Raw genomic sequence first — 19,624 nt, 5'->3', positions numbered from 1 at the left:
CTAAGGGCTTTACAAAGTAGTTCCTGATCCTAGACATTCTTCACACACCCTTCCAGGTCCACCACTGTCCTACTCTTCTGCGTTTGCTCTGGGCTCTGGGAAGCTGATCTCTGTGGCCTGAAGTACTTGGCTCCCTCGGCCTCTGAGCAATGAGAGGCACTAGTAAGACTGGAGGGCAGGAGGAGAGACAGGTGTGGGGGGTTGTTCCATTGGCTACTTTTCAAGCTTGGAGTGATAACAGCTCTCTGTAGTTGATGGCTCCAGGTCTCTGTACCATCCCTTTTCCGGGCCCTTAACCCTGCCTGCACCTCTGTGGGGGGACCCACTTGTTAACCTCTCTTTAGTCCCTCATTGGGGATGTGTTGGCAGTTTCCTGCCAGGATCTCACTAGTACAGTCCTGCATCCTTATTTTCCACCCAAGAACATGGAGGGCCAGAGGGCTGGGCAGCTTCTCCACACAGCTGGCAAGTGTGCAGAGCTAGGACTCCAGTGGTCCTCCTCTAGGAATTCTGCTTTCCACTTCTGTTTGTGGAGGTGTCTGCAGAGGGGGTCCCCCTTTTCCTGCCTGCACACCTCAGGGCACAGGAGGAGGGAAGACCTGGGGTATCCCCCCCCCCCATTTCAGGACTCCAGAGCCAGGGTGCTCTTCTCTCAAGAGGTCAGAATTAGAAGGAATCACCCTTCCCTCTGTGACAAGAGGGAATCCCAGAAGATTATTTTCTCTCCCTCCTCACCAGACCAGAAGCACGTGTTAAAGTTAGGAGGCCACATTCTTACAGTCCGTTTCGTCTTTGGTCCCTTGCATGTGAAGGTGGTCAGCCATGTCTGAAATAAATAGATATGGCATCGATGACTAGGGCGTGGGGGTGGGGTGAAGGCAAACAGAACAAGTATTGTTTCCTTTCAGGCTTCCTGAGAGGGTGAGTGTTGTGGGAGGGTGTGGATGAGAGTATAGGAGTGAGAGTATGAATGTGTGAGGGAAAGTGTGTCGGTGTGTGAGAGAGAATGTGCGAGAGAGTTGGTGTGAGTGTGTGAGAGTGTGAGGTAGAGTATGTGAATGTGTAGGAGAGAGTTGGTGTGAGTGTGTGTGTGATAGAGAGTGAGTATGTGAGACAGTGTGAGAGGGAGAATGTGTGAGAGTGTGTAAGAGAGCATGTGTGAGGGAGTGTACATGAGTATATGAGGGAGAGCGTGGGTTTGTGAGGGAGAGTGTGTGACTGTGGCATGTGTGAGTATATGAGGAGAGTGTTGGTGTGAATGTGTGAGGGAAAGTGTGTCCCTGTGAGTGTGTGTGTGAGGTGGGTGTTGGTGTGTGTGAGGGAGAGGACATGAGTATATGAGGGAGAGTGTTGGGATGGTTGTGTGAGGGAGAATGTGGTTTTGTGAGAGAGAGTGTGTGACTGTGGAATTTGTGAGTATGTGAGGAGAGTGTTGGTATGAATGCGTGAGTGAGAGTGTGTGACTGTAAGTAGTGGTGTGTGTGAGGGAGAGTGCAAGTGTGAGTGATGGTTTCTGGGGCGGCAGCGCTGGTGGCGGCTAAGTGGTTACTGTGGGCTGGGGTGCCCGCCCAGGGCAGCTTATGGCATGGGGAAGGAATTCTCTGGGAACCCCAGAGGGCCTGGGCTGGCACCCCACCCACGGCGGGTGACCCAGCTGGGTGGTTGCTACACTGAGTCAGACCTTCTGGCCTGACTCTGTCCCTCCTGTTGCCCTGTCAGGAGTGAGGGGCTGAGGAAGCCCTTCAGAACTACCTGTTATTTGCTTCAAACCACATGAAGACACAGCAAGCGTGGGGGTGGTATTCCTACCCTTCCCAGCTGCAGTTATGGAGGGCCAGAAAAAGGTTAAAGAGCAGTCAGAGCCAAGAGTGAAATCTGGGAGGGGGATGGGAACTCTGTTTACAAGGGGCGCCTGGCTTGTAGGCAATCGGCTAATTGTCTGCCTTCAGCTCAGATGGTCTGTACAGCCCAGAGAGGTCTGTACTCTGAGCAAAGTCACACAGCAGAGCTGGGAACGAGTGGCCAGGAGGCAGCTGAGGTGTGGGTGGGGGCGTCTTGCGAAAGAGGCCTGGGCTTCACAGCTGGTAGTCTCTCCTATGTCCATTTGCCTGCCTGTCCCCCCACTCCTTGGTGCTTCTTCTAGTCCAGGGAGAGGGTCTGGGTACCACCACCCTTTCTTCCCTCACCTCTTCAGGCCCAGGTCAGACAGTAAATGGAGGTGGGTTTCCTGGAAGTCTTCCTGCTGGATCTTGGAACTTGGGGGTGATGCTTTGAACACCTTTGTTTTTATTTATTTTGGGTTATAGGCTATATATTCACATAGTCAAAATTAAAAAGTTAAGGAAAGAGATGGCAAAAGGTAATTTCCCCCCATCGTAGCCCATACCCCACACCCTGCTCCACCTTCTAGAGGCCCCCGTGATCACTGACTCCCTGTGAATCCTGAGTCAGAGCTTCCCATCTCTTCTGTTTTCCCTCTAGGAGAGGGTCCCGTGGGAGGTGGGTACAAGGACATGCCCAGCCATTGACGTTCGGGCCTGGACCAGGCACCCATTTGCCTTGGGATGGTGGTGAACTCTTTCCTGGGTCTGAACTTGGCCCCAGCTTGACAGCATCCTGCTCGAGCCACTCAGGAGGGGTGGGGCCCATTACTTCTCCTTTTCCACTGCTTAGAGCCACATCCCTGGAAGCTCCCTGCCCTCCACCGAGGGGACCCAGGCACCTGACACCCTGAGCTGGGGCTACCCCAGTATCCTTTTATCTCCTGACACAATTCATATAGTTTTGCCAACCTCTTTCTTTCTCCTTGACAGTTCAAATCTCCATGGACTTGGGATGCCTGGCTGGCTCAGTTGGCAGTGCAGGCAATTCTGATCTCGGAGTCGTGAGTTCAAGTCCCACGCTGGGTGCTTACTTAACAACAACAACGACAACAAAAAACCCCACATGGACCTGTTAAGCACTTACTGTGTGCCTGAGCTGGCCTGGGGACACCAAGTGAGGGGACATGCCCACTCCAGTGAAGAGCTCACAGTGGCCTGGGGGAGGCCAGAAAGGAGAGTCATCATTCCAGCTCCAGATAGCCCATGCACCTTGGTGGGAGTTGGGTATTCTAAATCCCACATTAAAGAATCTGACAGGGGTGCCTGTGTGGCTCAGCAAGTTAAGCCCCTGCCTTCAGCTCAGGTCATGATCTCAGGGTCCTGGGATCGAGCCCTGCATCCGGCTCTCTGCTTAGTGGGGAACCTGCTTCCCCCCCCTTCTCTGCCTGTCTCTCTGCCTACTTGTGATCTCTCTCTCCTCTGTGTGTGTGTCAAATAAATTTTAAAAAAAAGAATCTGACAATGCCAGTGTTGGTGAGCACTTGGTTCAGTGGGCACACTTCCAGTGGCTGGTGCGAGGGTAAGTTAGAACAGCCACTTTGGAGAGTAATTCGGCAAGTCTAGGAAGATCTTCTCTGTGATCCAACAATTTCACTCACTTTCTAAGTCCTCACTCTAAAGTAGAATATTTCAAAATTGTTGGCAGTATCCTCAGTAAGCATACACCGCACACTCACAACTGATACAACTCCCACTCTGACAGTTACCCTGAGGACGTGTGAGGCACATTATTTTCGAATCAGTTCTGAGTTTTAAAAATGCTCACCTTCATCCGCTAAATCGATTTGACCCGCTGCTAGGTCTCAAGCCTGGGAACCGTGCTCCCACATGCATGCACAGGAGACAAGAAAGCATACTGCAACATTGTTGTCACAGCAAAAACTGAAATGGGGCTTTCGTGATTACCAGCAGAATGGATAAAGAAATTGTGACTTGGTCAGGAAGTGGACTATCATGCTGTGATACACACATGGGGACACTGTCTAGATCCATCTTGGACGGAAAGCTCTGCAGAATGGTGGCATATTATCATTATGGTTCTTATACGCCCATATTATTAATGACTACATTCTGAAGTGGCGTAAGTGTAATCCTGCACAAAATGATACCCACGTCAGGATAGGGGTTATCTATCCTGAGTGGGAATGGGGCTGGTGGTGGTGTTGTATAAGGAATTGCAACTCAAGCTTTAAGGTTCTGTCCTTTTATTTTTTTTTTTTTAAAGATTCTATTTATTTGGGGCGCCTGAGTGGCTCAATCGTTAAAGCGTCTGCCTTCAGCTCAGGTCATGATCCCAGACTCCTGGGATCGATCCCCGCACTGGGCTCCCTGTTGGGCAGGAAGCCTGTTCCCTCACCCACGCCCCCCTGCTTGTATTCCCTCTCTCACTGACTCTCTCTGTCAAATAAATAAATAAAATCTAAAAAAATATTATTCTATTTATTTATTTGTGTGAGAGAGTGAGCGAGAGCACAGGTAAGTGGCGGGGGCAGAGGGAGGGGGGAGGGGCAGAGGGAGCGGACAAAGCAGACTCCCAGCTGAGCAATGTGGCTCCATCCCAGGACCCCGAGATTACCATCTGAGCTGAAGGCAGACCCTTAGCCGATCGAGCCACCCAGGTGCCCCTTAGGGTTCAGTTCTTTAAAAAATATATAATGGGGGCACCTGGGTGGCTCAGTGGGTTAAGCTGCTGCCTTCGGCTCAGGTCATGATCTCAGGGTCCTGGGATCGAGTCCCACATTGGGCTCTCTGCTCAGCAGGGAGCCTGCTTCCTCCTCTCTCTCTCTGCCTGCGTCTCTTCCTACCTGTGATCTCTCTCTGTCAAATAAATAAATAAAATCTTAAAAAAAAATATATATATATATATATAGGAACTAAATTTTGCAAAATATGAGCATTTGACAAAGCTGGTGGAAAGGTACCTGGCACTGACAATATTTTTAATGTATTATTTTATTTTTTTATTTCTTAAACTATTGCATAATAATACTTAGGGGACTGATGTTCCAGAACATCTGGGAAGGAGACTTTCTTCTGACTGTAGGAATAGAGAGGGGGGTATGTAGAGGGAAGCCCATGAGCCCAGGCACAGGGCTGGGAGTGGGTGAGGTCCTGGGTAATGAGAATGAACACCGAGTCCTTCCTAACTGGGGACACTATGCTGATGGCTTTATCCCACTTCCTTCCCATGTTGGCACCACACCTTCCCTATTTAACAGATGGAAACAGAGGCTGGGACTTGAACCCAGGCCTGTGAGTCAGAGCCTGTGTTCTTGAGCGCAGTTCCTTCTCAAGGAGCAAGCTTTGTGTCCGCCCAGAGTGCAGGGGTGGGGAGGGGTGGAGACAGGCAGGAGCTGTGATGTGTAGACTGGATTCTGTCAATGATGAGGACGTTCAGGAGGATTTCAAGCGGGGGAACAAGGGAGTCAACTCATTGTAGCTACAGCATCCGAACCTGTCTTTAAACAAACTCTAACTCAACTCAGAATCTAAAGGAGCTCACATTGCCAGGCACCTGGGTGGCTCAGTCGATAGGGCATCTGCCTTTGGTTCAGGTCATGATCTCAGGGTTCTGGGATAGAGCCCTGCACTGGGCTCCCTGCTCAGCGGGGAGTCTGCATCTCCCTCTCCCTCCACCCTTCCCCACTTGTGCTCTCTCTCTCTCTCTCCTTCCCTTTCAAATAAATAAATAAAATCTTAAAAAAAATTAAAAAAATAAAAATAAATAAATAAAAGAGCTTACAGTGGGGTCGATTTGGCAGAAGCAGTTGACAGGGGCCTAGAGCCCAGAGAGGGCTCCTCTGGGAACATGGTATGGATGCCACGTTCCAGAAAAATACCTAGAAGCAGTGTGTGTGGCTAGAGGCTGGCAGAGGTGCCCCCCCTCAGCTGGATGAGAGTTGGGTGCTCCTCCCTTTTCCCCCCCAGTCCTCCTGGTTGGTGGAGGGACAGAGGTACTGAGCATTCCCAGGCTGGATATGGAGGGAAAACCAGGGGATGTGCATCCGGGGGAGATAGGCCTGACCTCCACTTCCTGGCTGTGAGACCTTGGCTAAATTATGGAACCATCTATCTGAATCTCAGGAGGGGAGAGACATGGGTTCCTGGATGTAGCTGGGGCAAGGAAGGCACATGTCCCGAGTGTGGCCCCTAGAGAGGGTGCTTCTAGCACATTCCTCTCCATCCTTGCTATGTGGGGTAGGGGGAAAGGCAACTGGGCCATGGCTGCAGCTCCATCAGAGCCTGGTGCTCGCAGAGGGCCCAGATGCGGATTGTTCCCTTCTATCAGTGGAGGCCTGACTTTTGGGAGCAAGAGAAGCTGTTCCCATAGGGCTCCAGGGATGGATACAGCCAGCTCCAGTGTGGTGTGGGAGTACTGGGGAGAGTACTGGGCTGCCAGTCCTGGGCTGGGCTCCTGACTCCCGGTGAGGTGAATATACAGTGTGACCTTGAGGTTTGGTGCACCTTCTCTAGGCTTTTGTCATTTCTTTTTGGCAGAGAAATCTGGATGAGGTTTTTCAGACTGCAGTTAAATGTTTGGCACATTTAAAAAAGCAATCAAATGGGTCACAATCAGTATTGAAAAACCAAACAAAATACAGAAATAGAACAGAAAATATCAGAGTGCATTGCCTGCAGGTCATAAGGGTAAGCATTGTTTTGTGCAACTATTGTAACATGTATTTATTCCTGTGGGTCCTGGTAAGAAACTGTAAAACATGGAGTTCAGCTATCCCGGAGGTGGCCCCACTCCCACCGTCTAGGGGTCTCTGTGAAAGAGCCACACACCCAGGGTCTTTTCATTCTCTTGGGTCAGCAGCTGTCTCTTGGCTCTCAGCGGCCTCCACCCGTCCCTGGGTCTCTCTTCTTCCTGCTTCAATACAATCCCCTCCTCCCTTTCTCCCAGGGACAACCCCCCCACCCCCACCCCCTTCCCAGGAAGTCCGGGTGGGGGTTTCTGAAGACAGTGAACGTGATCCAGTCCGGGTGGCCGTGGGCACTCTGTCCCAGGAGTTAAGATAAAAAGACTAAAAAGAAACACCCAAGCACCCGGGGGCCAGAACGGAAAGTAGGCGAGCTGGGGACGTGGGTTGGAGGGCAGGACTTCGTGAGCCACAGCTCGGCGGCGACACCGCAGCGGGTCACTCCCAGACGGCCAGTACCGGCCTTGTCATTGTTGGCACTCGGTTCGCTATTAACTAGCGAAGGTAGCTTTCTCTTTTGCCACCCCCCCCCCCCCCCGCTTTAAAAGAAAGATAGAAGGAGCCAAGAGTTTTGGAGCCAACTCCTGGAGAGGGAGCGGCTGAACTGATTCGGAAGTTGGATCTCTTTGTACACAGGAATGCAGAGAGAAAAAAACAAAACCCACCCCATTGCTTCATTTCCCCTCCAAGCCCCAGCGCTTTCTATTGTGCAATGAAAAGGCTTTTTCACGTTAAGAAAAATGAATCCCGATTTGCGCTGTGAAGGCATGAGAGCGCCTCTCGGTGCGAGACGGCTCTCAGCTGGGACGCTCTCGGGTCTTCCGCGCGCGGCGGGAGATAGAGCCTGCGGGGGCGCCGGACCCCGCACCGCGCACTGGCTCTCACCGACCCGAGGGCAGAGGAGTAGATAGCCCAGGGAACCCCGAGAGCCCAGAAAGCCCCAGCTACGGCTGGGTTTCCCGGGGATGGCGGTTCCGCGAGTCTGTTTGGGAACTCGCTGGAGCTGGAACTCTGAACCGGGGAGCCCGCAGGAGCCCCAGGGCTCCTCGGAGTCGCGCGGGTCAGGAGGCCCGTCGGTGCCCGGGAGGCCTGGCCCTGGACGCACGAGGGGCGCAGGGCACAAGGAGGCGGGCAGGCGCACATGGGTGCCGGCGGGCCGGCTGCGGCGGGGTGCGGGGGGGCCGGGGTGTGGCTTCCCCGCCTCCCGGGCGGGATTTGCATGTGTGTGTGGCGGCCCCAGACTTCCTGCTCCTTCTACGCTGCAGGTACGCGCGGGCCGGGCCGGGCGGGCGGGCGGCGGGCGCGCCGAGACGCGGGCACCTCTTCACCCGGACGCCACCAGCGGCTCCCGGGCCGCCCCGCGCCGCCTTCCGCCCCGGTGGCCGCTAGCCCGTCCCGGCCGCGCGGAGCGTCCTGCTCGCGGGTGGGGGCGCGCCCCTCCGGCCTCCGCGGTCATCTCCGTCCTCTGCACCGAGCCTGGCCGCGCGCCCCTTGGCGCCCTCACCACCCCGGGCCCCCGGCGGGCCGCAGTCATGAGCGAGATGTCCAGCTTTCTCCACATCGGGGACATCGTCTCCCTGTACGCCGAGGGCTCCGTCAACGGCTTCATCAGCACTTTGGGGTGAGTGAGCCGGGTTGGGGGGGGGGCGCGGGCAGGGAGGGGGCGCCGTGGGCCCTGGTGCCACTTGCGTGCGTCCTGCCGCCGCCCCCTCCCCCATAGAGAACCTGGAAGTCCCCAGCTTCAAGGAGCGGGGTAACGGCTTGCCTCCTTTTTTTAGAGAAAGGAAGTTCAGTGTTTGCCCAGGTAGAAGTCGGGGACCCTGCGGGAGTTGGTAGGGGACACCCCTCCGCGAAGCCTTCACCCTCCTGCGCTCGCCCTTCTTCCGAGCTGGAGGAGAGGCCGAGACTTCCTCTGCAGGTGGTCCCGGGGCGGGGCAGGTGGGTGGCTGGGGCCTGAGTTGGGGAAAGGCATCCGGGCCTGGACGTGACTGGCTCTGGGGGTGGGGCGGAGCAGTGGGGGAAGCAGGCTCACCACGGAGCCCGGAATCCTCAAGTTATGGTCTGGTCCCGTCACACCTTTGAAGGGTCGCACCTTTCCCTTTTAGCTCTTCGCTGCCCTGCCCCCTCTTCAGTAGGAGTGCCTTCTCTAGTCCTCCCCTAGCAGGAGTCCCAGGTCCTGACCCGCTGCTCCTCTCCCCGCCTCTCCCTGTCAATTTCCTGCGTGGCTCATCTGGCGCCCCTGGGTCCCCGGTCCCAGGATCTAGCGAGCACTTTACAAACATTAATTAACTCTGGCGGTCACCCCCCAGGGTCTGTCTAGCAGGGAATTTATTCAAGTCCCCGGAGAGGGGTAGGCCTGAAGCAGGCCTAGGGCAGGAAAGGAATTAGGCAGAGCGAATAGGTTTATCTTCAAAGGAGCAGCTGGGGGTGGGGGTAGAGTGCTTTCTCTACCTTTCCAGCCAACCTCCAGGGCACAGCCTGCTGCCTTTGTCCCATTTTCAGTCTGGGGACTTGGGTTAAATTGTCTCATCCCCACCACACCCAGCTGTCCTTTGGGATAAACCCACCCTCTTCTGTTCCCCCTACTCATCAGGACACCAGCCAGTCACAAGGTGTGTCCTCTTGGGGGTGGGGGTGCTTTCGAGGACCAAAAGTCTGACTCTGGACCTGGCCGGGCCTCACCCTGAGCCTGAGAAGTGGGAGTCACCTGGCTCTTGGTCTCTCCCAGGGTTGTTGGGAGTTTGGTTCTAGTCATGATGGAAAGGGAGTCCAGCTGGCCTGTGGGGGTTGGAGGGCTGGCTCTGCCAGCAGGGGATTCTGACTGGGAATTCCAGCATACCTGCTCTCCTTATCTCAGCATCCTTTTTGACTCTCTCATTCCCCTCCCTATTCAGATGTGGAATCCCCAGCCACAGGTCATCCCCCGCACCCCATTAAATTTGATCTGGCTCATTTCCGCAGAGGACGGGGCTGGAACCACATGTGGGCCAGCATCTGTGCAGGCCTCCCACAGAGCGCTGACCAGGGGGTCCCGCTGCCAGGCACACAGTAGGCACACAGTAACACCCCTGATGATGCCGAGGGAAGCAGGAGAGGGGGGCTGTGGGGGAAATGGGGGGAGATGGTGGAAGCCGCCCTCCCTCCTAGTGTCTGAACGGCACTGGGGGCTTTTGGGAAATGATCAGCTTCTCTGTTGCTTAGAGCCTGGGTCAGGGCTGAGCACAAAGTGGGTGATTTTTAAAGTACGCGTGAGATCTGTTAGCATCCGGAGACGCACGGGAGATTCTGTCGTCTCTCAACGTAGCTTCTTCCTGCCTTGGCCCTTCCTGCCCCTGGAAGCTGCTTCCTCTGGTCCATTTTGACCCTGGGGCAGGAACTGGTGACCCCCGAGAGGGCTTCTTTCCGGGGTGCCTGTTCCCTGTGCAAACACCTCTGACAGCTCCCGACTTTCCATCGAAGGATGCCCGTCTCCCAGCTTAGAGTTCTAGCACCCTAACTTAATTTTCTATTTTTTCCCCCCACCTTCCCTTTCACAGCCTCTGAAGCTCTAGGTGCGTGAGGCTACTCTGATTCCCGGAACCTACCCCATGCTCTAGGTCTCTTTACCTTTGCTCCTGTGTTGCCCCCGCCCTTCAGCCAGCCTCCACCTGGGTAAATCTGACCCACCCTCTAAGACCTAGTACTAAGTGACCTCTTTTGAGAGATCCAGCTCCTCCTCTCACAACATGGCAGTTAACTCTTCTTCTGTGCTTTGCACAGCTTTGCACAGATTTCTCTCTGGTATTGTGTTTTTTCACAGTTAGTTGCAGATTTCTCTGTAAGGCCGTCCAATGCTGGGCCATTTGCCAGGATTAACTAATTTATTACATCGTTCATCCACTCAGCGTGTCCACAGCCAGTGTACTGGGCACTGGGGACTTGGTGGCGACTGAGGGAGCAGTGTGTCCCACCTTCTTGGAACTTAGAGTCAATGAGAGCATGATTTCTAAGCCCTGCTGAGTCTTTGTTACTTGAAGGGTGGTCCGCAGTCCAGCAGCATCGCCATTCCCTAGAAGCTTGCTGGATAGACAGGATCTCAGACCTGTGCCCATCCCTCAGAACCTGCATGCTGATTCCTGTGGGATTTGGTGCCTTAAAGTGTGAGCTGCTTTGCTCTAAGTCAACTCTGTGCCCCATCCTTGCCAGCATCTGTCTCCCTTCCCTTCCCTTCCCTTCCCTTCCCTTCCCTTCCCTTCCCTTCCCTTCCCTTCCCTTCCCTCTCCTCTCCCCTCCTCTCCTCTCCTTTTCCTCCCTCCCTCCCTTCCTTGATTTATGAGAGCCAGCAGCCTTGGCCCAAGCAGGGGGAGGGGCAGAGGGAGAGGGAAAAGCAGACTCCCCACGGAGCAGAGAGCCTAATGTGGGGTTCAGTCCTAGGCTCTGGAATCATGACCCGAGCTGAAGTCAGACGCTTAACTGACTGAGCCACCCAGGTGCCCCACTCACCAGAATCTTTCTGCCTCTATCCTTAACTCTGGTCCCCATTGGCCTTCATCCTGGCTCATGTCTGTGAACCCTAGAGGCTGATTTGACTGAGGTCCCAGGCTAGCCCAATACTTGGTGTCCAAGAGGTGCCCATTAAGGGCTGGATGAAATGAATGTGTTGAAGACGGGGGGTGGCCTTGGTGGGCAGAGGGGCTGGTCAGCTGGGAGATGGAAAGGGGGTTGTTGGTGGAGCAGGGAATCTGAAGCAGCCTTCAGATTCTGGCCAGACTCTACGGGGAGAAGCAGAGGAGGCCAGTTCGACCTGCCTGAATAATTCGAGCTCCTGGGGAAGATTGTACATTAACTCTGGGTTGGAAGGGTGGGAGGGTCTGGGCAGTAGATCCTGGAGCAGGTCGAGACCTCGGCGGGGAAGGGAAAGCAGGCCCACGCCTGTTCTCGGCAGGCGAGTGTGGCCAGGGCCACTGGCTCACACCTCACCCTGGGTGGAAGGCAGTAGAGGCCAGGGCTGGAGTGACTGATTGGGGCCAGGGAAAGGTGGAGGATTCCGTGTGGCTCCTGGCCACATCTGTGTGCAATGTGCGGCCTGGGCCCCTCAGAGTCTGATACCCAGTTCTTTGAAGATTTCTCTTCGAGGCCTCTCTCGCTGAACGGCCAGAGGGGTGGGCCCCAGCCCATAGTGTGTAAGTTGGGGAGTGTAGGGTACCTGGGTTTTGAGGCTGAGCTCCCAATATTTGTCAGAGTGCCTCGGAGCACCATCTCGAGGCTCTCGGGGCTTCCGGGCCTGTATCCCCAAGGGTTGGGTGATCACAGAGCATAAAATCAGAAGGGTCCCCTCCTCCTTGGGCTTCTCTGTCCACCTTCCAGCCTGATTCACTTCCCCAGGAGGGTGGGCCCTGGAGGCCAGCACCCAAGAAGGGAAATGTGGTAAATGTAGAGGAAACCTTGGGTCCCCAGGGTCAGGACCCTTGAGCTAGTAGCCCCAGGGGTGAGGCTCTCTGCTGCTTTGTCACTAACTTGCTGGGTGATTTTGGCAAAGCCCTGCCTTCTCAAAGTGTGTTTCCCTCAGCCTGGATGTCCTCTAGAGGTGCTCTGTTTGCACCGAGAACCCCTGGGATCTTTAAAAAAATTTCAGCTTCTGAATCCCAGGTCTGACCAACTGCATCAGTATTTTTAGGGCTCTGAGGGTTGGGTTTCTTAAAAGCTCCCCGGTGATTTTACCTGGGGTGGCGCTTCCTGATCTAAGGGCCCTCGGTGGCTGACAGGCTGTGAGGAGGCCTACCTGTTGGATCCACCCGTCCCTTGGTCCAGAGAGCCCATCTTTTAGCCCTCATCAGACTTCAGTAAGTCATTCAACAAACATTAACTGACCACCTACTTTGTGCCAGGCACCTTTCTAGTCTTGGGGGAATCCAGAGTAACCAAGATAGAGTTCCAGCCCGTTCTAGTCTCTACACAGGGGAGCTGGGTGAGGATGTCTGTAAGGGCCCTTTGAGCCTGAAGTCCCTGAGACACATAAAATCCCTGTGGTGTGGGGTGTGGGGGAGGGCACTGATCCTTGGTGCAGACTGCATTCCTGGAGCAAATTTCAGACTTGTCCTTGGCTTTCTTTTCATTGTGATTTCCCTGGAGAGGCTGGAACTCCCGCTGTCCTGTGCCCTAAGGCAGGGTCTTGACCGCAGCTAGGCCTAGTCACACAACTCGTTTTTTAAAAAATACATATTTGGGGGCACCTAGGTGGCTCAGAGGGTTAAAGCCTCTGCCTTCAGCTCAGGTCATGATCTCAGGGTCCTGGGATCGAACCCCGCATCGGGCTCTCTGTTCAGCAGGGAGCCTGCTTCTCCCTCTCTCTGCCTGCCTCTCTGCCTACTTGTGATCTCTGTCAAATAAATAAATAAAATCTTTAAAAATACATATTTTGGAGGGGCGCCTGGGTGGCTCTGTCAGTTGAGTGTCTGACTCTTCATCTCAGCTCAGGTCTTGATATCAGGGTGGTGAGTTCAAGCCCCAGGGCTTGAACACAAAAACAAAAAACACGCACTTAAAAAATAAAAAGTTTTTTTTTGTTGTTCAAAAATAATGTGTGTCCCATGGAGAAAACTGGAAAAATGCAAATAAAAAATTATTTGATACTGCTGTGACTTATATGGACATTCTTTTTAAAAAAAATTTTTTTATTTTTTAATTATTTAAAAAACATATAATGTATTTTTATCCTCAGGGGTACAGGTCTGTGAATTGCCAGGTTTACACACTTCACAGCACTCATCATATATGGACATTATTTATGTGGATGTTCTGGGGTGGTTTTTTGTTTTTTTTGGTGTGTTTTTAGTTTTATCTACACAAACATTTACAAACGATGTCAGACGGCAAATACGGCTTTGTATCCTGTCATTTTGGGGAGATACGTTAGGCTCTATTTTCCTACACCAGACAGGCCATTGTTACAGCCCCATAGCATCCCACGGTATGGTAGGATGTATCCTCATTTATTCAAGTGACTCTGGTATTGGGCATTCAGGTTGTTTCTGAATTTCTGCATTATAAACAATCTGCCCAGAACATCCGAGTCCATACATGCCCGGACACTTGTCCAATTACCCTCTCAGGCTAAACTCCCAGAAGCAGAACCCTGTTTTCCTCACAGGCTTGGACTGTACTGGTTTCTCTGGTGGTAGAGGTGACCTGCTGAGGTGACCCTGCGTCCCAGGGGGCCTGACTCCGCTTCATATCCTCAGTTTGAGAGTGTTGTCCAAGGGGATGTGGGGAGAAAGACCAGCCTCCGCCTTTGAAGTTGGGCTTGGTGACTATGATGGAGAGGGGGTAACTCGGGGAGAGGAGCTGGGTGGGGATTGCCTGAGGACACAGTCAGCCCCAGGCTTCCACCGTGGGACCCAGGGACCCAGGCTGCATCCCCTCCCCAGCCCTAAAGAATGTTGCTGTAGTCACTTGCTCCCACTCTGCCCTGCCCTACATTCCTGACCCTACCTCCCCGACTTGGCCTGATGGGGCTGTGGGGTGGGTGGGGCAGTGGCTTGGGTTGGGGGGTGGGGTGCTGTGCTGGATTTTCAGGTGGGGCCACACCAGCTTTCTGCTGTCTGCTTAAGGGGAGGGTCTGGGTTTCCTTTGTCGCTGAGCTGGGGCCTCGAAGGCCCTGTAGTCTTCCTGGGACCTGTGGTCCATGCTTCCTCGCCCCCTATTTGGAACTGGGGGGCTCCTCCCTGGAAGCAGGGGCTGTGAGGGAGGAAAGGAGGAGGTCTGGGAGAGGGGAGGAGGGCAGAGCCCAAATCTATGGTAAGTTCATCACAGGCCTCTGAGAGTGAGCTCTGAGCCACCGTGAGTGTGTCATGTTGGTCCTGCCGGCGGTGGCCCCTGGCATTGGCACCCACACTTACAGTTCCCTGCAGTGGACACTGCTGGTGTAGTGAGGCTTAAAGGACTTGCCCGGGATCACATAGCAGGGGTTGCAGGGCCCTTCACACCAGCGATGGTGGGAGCAGAGATGAGTCTAGGCCTTGACAGCACAGAGAGCCCAGTGTGTGGGTGAGGACACTTGGGGAGACAGGCTGGAGGGACTCGGCAGGGGACTAAAATGACCCTAGTGGTGGCATATGAACTTAGGTATTTTGGGGGCTGGCAGGTGGGCAGAGCCTGAGGAGGCAGTGAACAGAAATCTCAGCCCTGGAGGCCCCCTCCCCCACCACCGCCACCCCAAGGTGCAGGTGCTGGTCAGCTGCAGGTGCTGGGGAGACACCTGTGTGTATTTGGTTCGCAAATCTCTTCCTCCCCTCAGCCAGCCAGGTAGCACCCCTTTCTCCAGCCTGCAGGAGTGCTGTCCTCTCCAGGCTGTGAGCTTAGAAATGGGTGACGGGGGATCTAGGTCATGGTAGGCAGAATTAAGTCTGTGTCTCAGAGATGCTGCGGCTGCTGCCACAATGGGTAGACGTCACTGAGCTTTTATGGTGGGTGGCTCTCGCCTTTACATGTCACTGTGGCCCCTTGCCATATATAATCCAAGGAAAGTAGAAAGAACTGTTTAGAATACCCATATGCCTACTACTTAGACTTAATGATTGCCCACATTTTGCCATACGTGATGTATCTATATTTTTGCTGAAGTATTTTATGGTAAATTATATAATTGCACGTTTTTACCTCTCAATACTTCATTACACAGCTGTAAGGAATAAGGATATGTTCCTGGGTAACCACAGTACCTTCATCCCACGCTTTAATAACTTCCTAATGGCACCCAATACCCTGTCTGCACACAGATGTGCTCCCTTGTCCTCAGTCTTTCTTTCTTTGTTCTTTTTTTTAAAGATTTTATTTATTTATTTGATAGCCAGAGAAAGAGAGCATAAGCAGGGCCAATGTCAGCCAGAGAGAAAGGGAGAGGGAGAGGGAGACGAAGGCGCCCCACTGAGCAGGGAGTCCGATGCGGGGCTCGATCCTGGGACCCTGGAATCATGACCTGGGCTGAAGGCAGACGCTTAACCCTCCGAGCCATCCAGATTCCCCTCTCAGGGGAAACCATTGTCTTCAATCAGTGGTTTCTTTAGTTCAGGGTCCAGTCAAGGTTCACATGTCACATTTGCTTCTTAGGCCCCCACCTCTTTCTTTCCTGCGATGATACTGAGTTCCTGACAAGACAGGGCTGGTTATGCTACAGACGGTCTCACTTTCTGGATTTGTCAGGGCAGCTTTTGCTGCTGTTTTCCAGAGAGCTCTGTGGCAGTCTGGAGCCAGGTGGGCTGGGCCTCAGGGCCTGCTCTGAGGAGTCCTGAGGCCTGAGTTACTCTGTCTTGCAGGACAGGCTGAGTCCAGTTCCGGGTTATGGAGAGCAGGAGAAAGGCCTAGGCTAGGCAAGGCCTGTGGGTGAGGTGAGGGCCGGCCAGCTGGCCGGCCCCTGCTTTCACATTCTTTGTCCTTTCTCAGCTTTCCCTCTTGTCTCTCTTCTTAGCCTAATGGGTGCGCTTCCCCGTGCACCCAGCAGCTCTGTTGAGATACCAGCACTTGCCAGAGCCCACTAATCCTGAGAGCCAAAAACCCAGGCCTGTGGGCAGAGGCAGCGTCCTGAAGCCATGCACATTAACCAGGCATCTTTATTTGTAGTGGGCCCAAAATTCATTCATTTTTGCCACCACCATGCCTCAGTGGGGAGATTCTTGAGGTTCTCTGAGTGTGTGGCTTACTGTCCTTTTTTTTTTTTTTTTTTTTAAAGATTTTACGTATTCATTGGAAAGAGAGAGAGACCACAAGTAGGCAGAGAGACAGGCAGAGAGAGAGGAGGAAGCAGGCTCCCCGCTGAGCAGAGAGCCTGATGTGGGGCTCGATCCCAGCACCCTGGGATCACGACCTGAGCTGAAGGCAGAGGCCCAACCCACCGAGCCACCCAGGCACCCCTTACTGTCCTTTTTAGATGTAAGCTCTCTGAAGAGGAAGCCTACCTGCCTGCCCCTTGGTCCAGAGAGTCTATCTCTCTTAGCCTTCATGAAACTTCATGAAGTCATTCAACAAACATTTAGTCATCCAGGCTTGTTCTGTATACTGGTCCCTCTGGTGGCTAGTGGTGGATCTTTGGTACAGAAAGATATGTAGAGGTTAATTCAGTAAATGGATGGTTTTCAGGGATGCAGAAATGAATTTCTTTTCTCTGATGAGAAGGGATCCCTGCCAATGAACCAGGGTTCCTGTCCCAATATCCCTCCCCACCCCCATCTAGTGGGTGTGACTTTGGTATTTGGCAAAAGAGACTCCAAGGCCTATGTGAACCACCTGCCAATCCCAGTATTCTAACAGTGCCCACATTTGGGAGTGGCTGTTCTTGTGTCTGGCCTAGATTTGTGAGATGGTGGCCAGTGTCCTGGGCTGGGAGTCAGAGACCTGGGGTCTGGAACTGGCTGTTCCTTTAACTTGTGTGACCTGAGTCGGTCAGTTTCCCCTCCATGCCTCAGTTTCCAAGCTGGCTTGGGGAGGGAATGTCTAGAATCCCTCAGGCATTCCCCAGTCCAGGGTTCCCAGTCTTGTGCCTGCTCTGATGGTGGGTGCAGGCTTTGATTCAAGCTCTTCTGATAGTCACTTGCGCCATTTCTAGCTCCCTTCTTCCTCTCCCTTATCTAATCTTTCCAGACGGCAGCGACCCGCCCCACTACCTTTTCTATTACTCCTGCCTGGATCTCAAAGTCCAGTCAGGGCAGAATGGGGCCACTCAGGTCCCTGGACACATCTGCCCTCTTCTTTTCCCTCTGACCAAGGTCTTGGGGTGCAGACCCTATGGGCATTTCAAGGACAGCACCCTCCTCCACAACTTTGTAGAGCAGAATTGTCAACCATCTCCTCTTCAAAGGGTCCAGGGCAGCCCTGCCCACAGGCCTCCTGCTAGACCCCTCCCCACTAACCCTCATCCCACTGCCCGCTCTGCCCACGCCCTGTTGGGCCATGCAAGTCCAGGCTCAAACTGGCTTTGTGCCTCCCAGCAGATACATCTCCTAGCAGTCTCTGGGCTGGCCCTCTAGGACATGGCTCCTGTCCTTAGGGCACTCAGCATGGTGGGTATGAGCTTCCTGACCCCACCCAAGCACATAATGGCTTCCCTGTAAGTTTTTGTTGAATGGATGGAGACCTAGCTTGTACATGTGTCATCAACTCACCAACTCTGTGGGCTGAGATGGGGGAGGCAGAGGCGGCCTTTAATTTTACTCAGTGAACCTCACACTGAACTGTAGTAAGAATAGAATTAGGTATTGGATGTAAAAACAGCTTATAAATTAAAACACGTTTAGCACTCTGGAAAGTTGGTTTTTCTACTGTGGACGTGTATCGGCTGGTACCTGCTTTTAGATGAGGGGCGGTGTCAGTGGTGGGACCAGGAGGGGAACTCTGCAGGAGCCTAAGCGCGGCCCTGAAGGTGGCAGGACTTGGCAGGACTTCGGACAGGGTTTCTGGTGTGCAAACGTCTGGAGGTGGGGACGATGAGATCAGCGGGCTGGCTATCTCAGCCCTTCCCCGGACCTAGGGAGGAGACGGAGGCGCTCTGGAGGGGAGGGGTCCGGGTGGAGTGAAGCGACGCGGCTACTTCCCCCCGCCCGCAGAGCTCGGCTCTGGTTACAGCGCCAGGTGCTTACCCGAAGCACCTGTGACTCGTGTCCGGCTAGTTTTATAAACCCAGATGTCCCCGTGTGGGAGAGTGAGGGGTACAGCCCGGGACGTGGGTGCCACGTGGGGGGAACAGGTCGAGTCGCGAAGGGGAGGAAAGCGCGGACTCGGCGCACGTCACCCTCCCGCCCCCGCGCGCGCCTGCAGCCGAGACAGGCAGGGGCAAGGCGGCGCGGCGGGGCGACGGCTGCACGAGGGGTGGCGAGTTTCGTTGGGCGGCGGGGGCGGGGCAGGGGCGGGGCATGGAGGCGGGGGCGGGGTAAGAGGTGGGGCCTGGCGGCGGGGGGCGGGGCCGGCCGGGGCCTTGTGGGTGAGAGCGCAGTGCCCACCCGGGGTAGGAGGGCTCCTTGGGGAGCCCGCGCTGGGCGACCACCGTAGCTGCCCCGACTTGGGCTGCCCCCTGAGGCGCCGCCTCCGTAAGAACTTAACCTGTCATCTTGGGCCTCCTTCTGGCCTCGGGTCTCCCTGCAGCCCATCTGATAAGCGTTTCCCTGTTTATCTATTAATGGTTTCTCGAGGCACCCCTCCCGCCCCTCCCGCCCGATAGCACCTTCCTGGGTTGCCTCAGTCCTCATGAGTACACGCACAGGAAGGGAGGGAGGCTCTCGCGGGGGCGCTTGGGGACATTTGGGACTCTGAACACCCTGCCGATGCCTTCTTTGCTTATGGGCTAGGTGGGGAGCTGCCCTACCTAGCCCTACCAGGTGGGAAATACCAGGTGGGAAATAAAACTATGAGTAGGGCAAGGTGCCACCCCTCAGACGTTTCTGGGAGGATGCACGGAATGTAGTCCAGCGTTCGTGGGCGATGTTGATTCTGCTAGGCTGGGACCCACACCTGGAGGACGGAGGGTGTGAAATGTTAGAGCCAGGAGAACCTCCGAAAGTCCGATCAACTGACCTTGTTCCTCTGATACCTTCGGGAAACACACCTGCCTCTTTTCTCCTCCTGCCTGGCTTGCTTCTTTGCTCTGGTCCCTCCTACTGACCATTCCTGTCCCTTCTCAGCCTGCAGGTTGAGAGTGTTTTTCTTCTCAACTTTGAGTTCTCTTGGAGGCCGTCTTCCCCTCCTAATCAATCCTTCCCTTTCCCTGTGTTGTCTCAGCTCACACTCCCAATATGTGCCCTGCTTTGCACGCTGGGGCAATGGGGGGGAGGGGCTGAGTTGGAGACATCAGGGCTTCAGAAGCTGTGTTAGAGTGGGAGGGGACAGATGGACATCCGCATAATGACCCGGCAGATTTGTGCCAGGGGGATTAGGAAAAGCACGCCAGGCATCCGAATTTGTGTGTGTTTTTCCTGCACGTGTGGCCCAGATGAGGAGCTCCCAGGGGAGCCGTTGTGGGGTCAGGGTGAAAATGGGTTTTTCCTCAGAGAGTCTCTGAGGAGGTGGCCTCCC

The 19,624-nt window shown here is 54.3% G+C and overlaps 1 protein-coding gene across 2 annotated transcripts in view; it reads left to right on the top strand.

The window, feature by feature from the left end:
- Window positions 1–7,784: 7,784 nt before the first annotated feature.
- Window positions 7,785–19,624, top strand: part of ITPR3 (inositol 1,4,5-trisphosphate receptor type 3) — a 66,175-nt gene continuing 54,335 nt past the window's right edge. Inside the window, exon 1 of one of the 2 annotated variants that reach the window (XM_082732449.1) lies at window positions 7,785–8,207. In XM_082732449.1, the coding sequence (XP_082588575.1) occupies window positions 8,119–8,207 (89 nt within the window). In that variant the 5' untranslated portion in view covers window positions 7,785–8,118. The remainder of the gene's footprint in view (window positions 8,208–19,624) is intronic. The other variant, XM_082732448.1, reaches the window with a different exon arrangement.

The sequence above is a fragment of the Mustela nivalis genome, assembly GCF_964662115.1.
Source record: "Mustela nivalis genome assembly, chromosome: 5".
Lineage (NCBI taxonomy): Eukaryota > Metazoa > Chordata > Mammalia > Carnivora > Mustelidae > Mustela > Mustela nivalis.
This window is presented reverse-complemented; position numbering and strand designations above follow the sequence as displayed.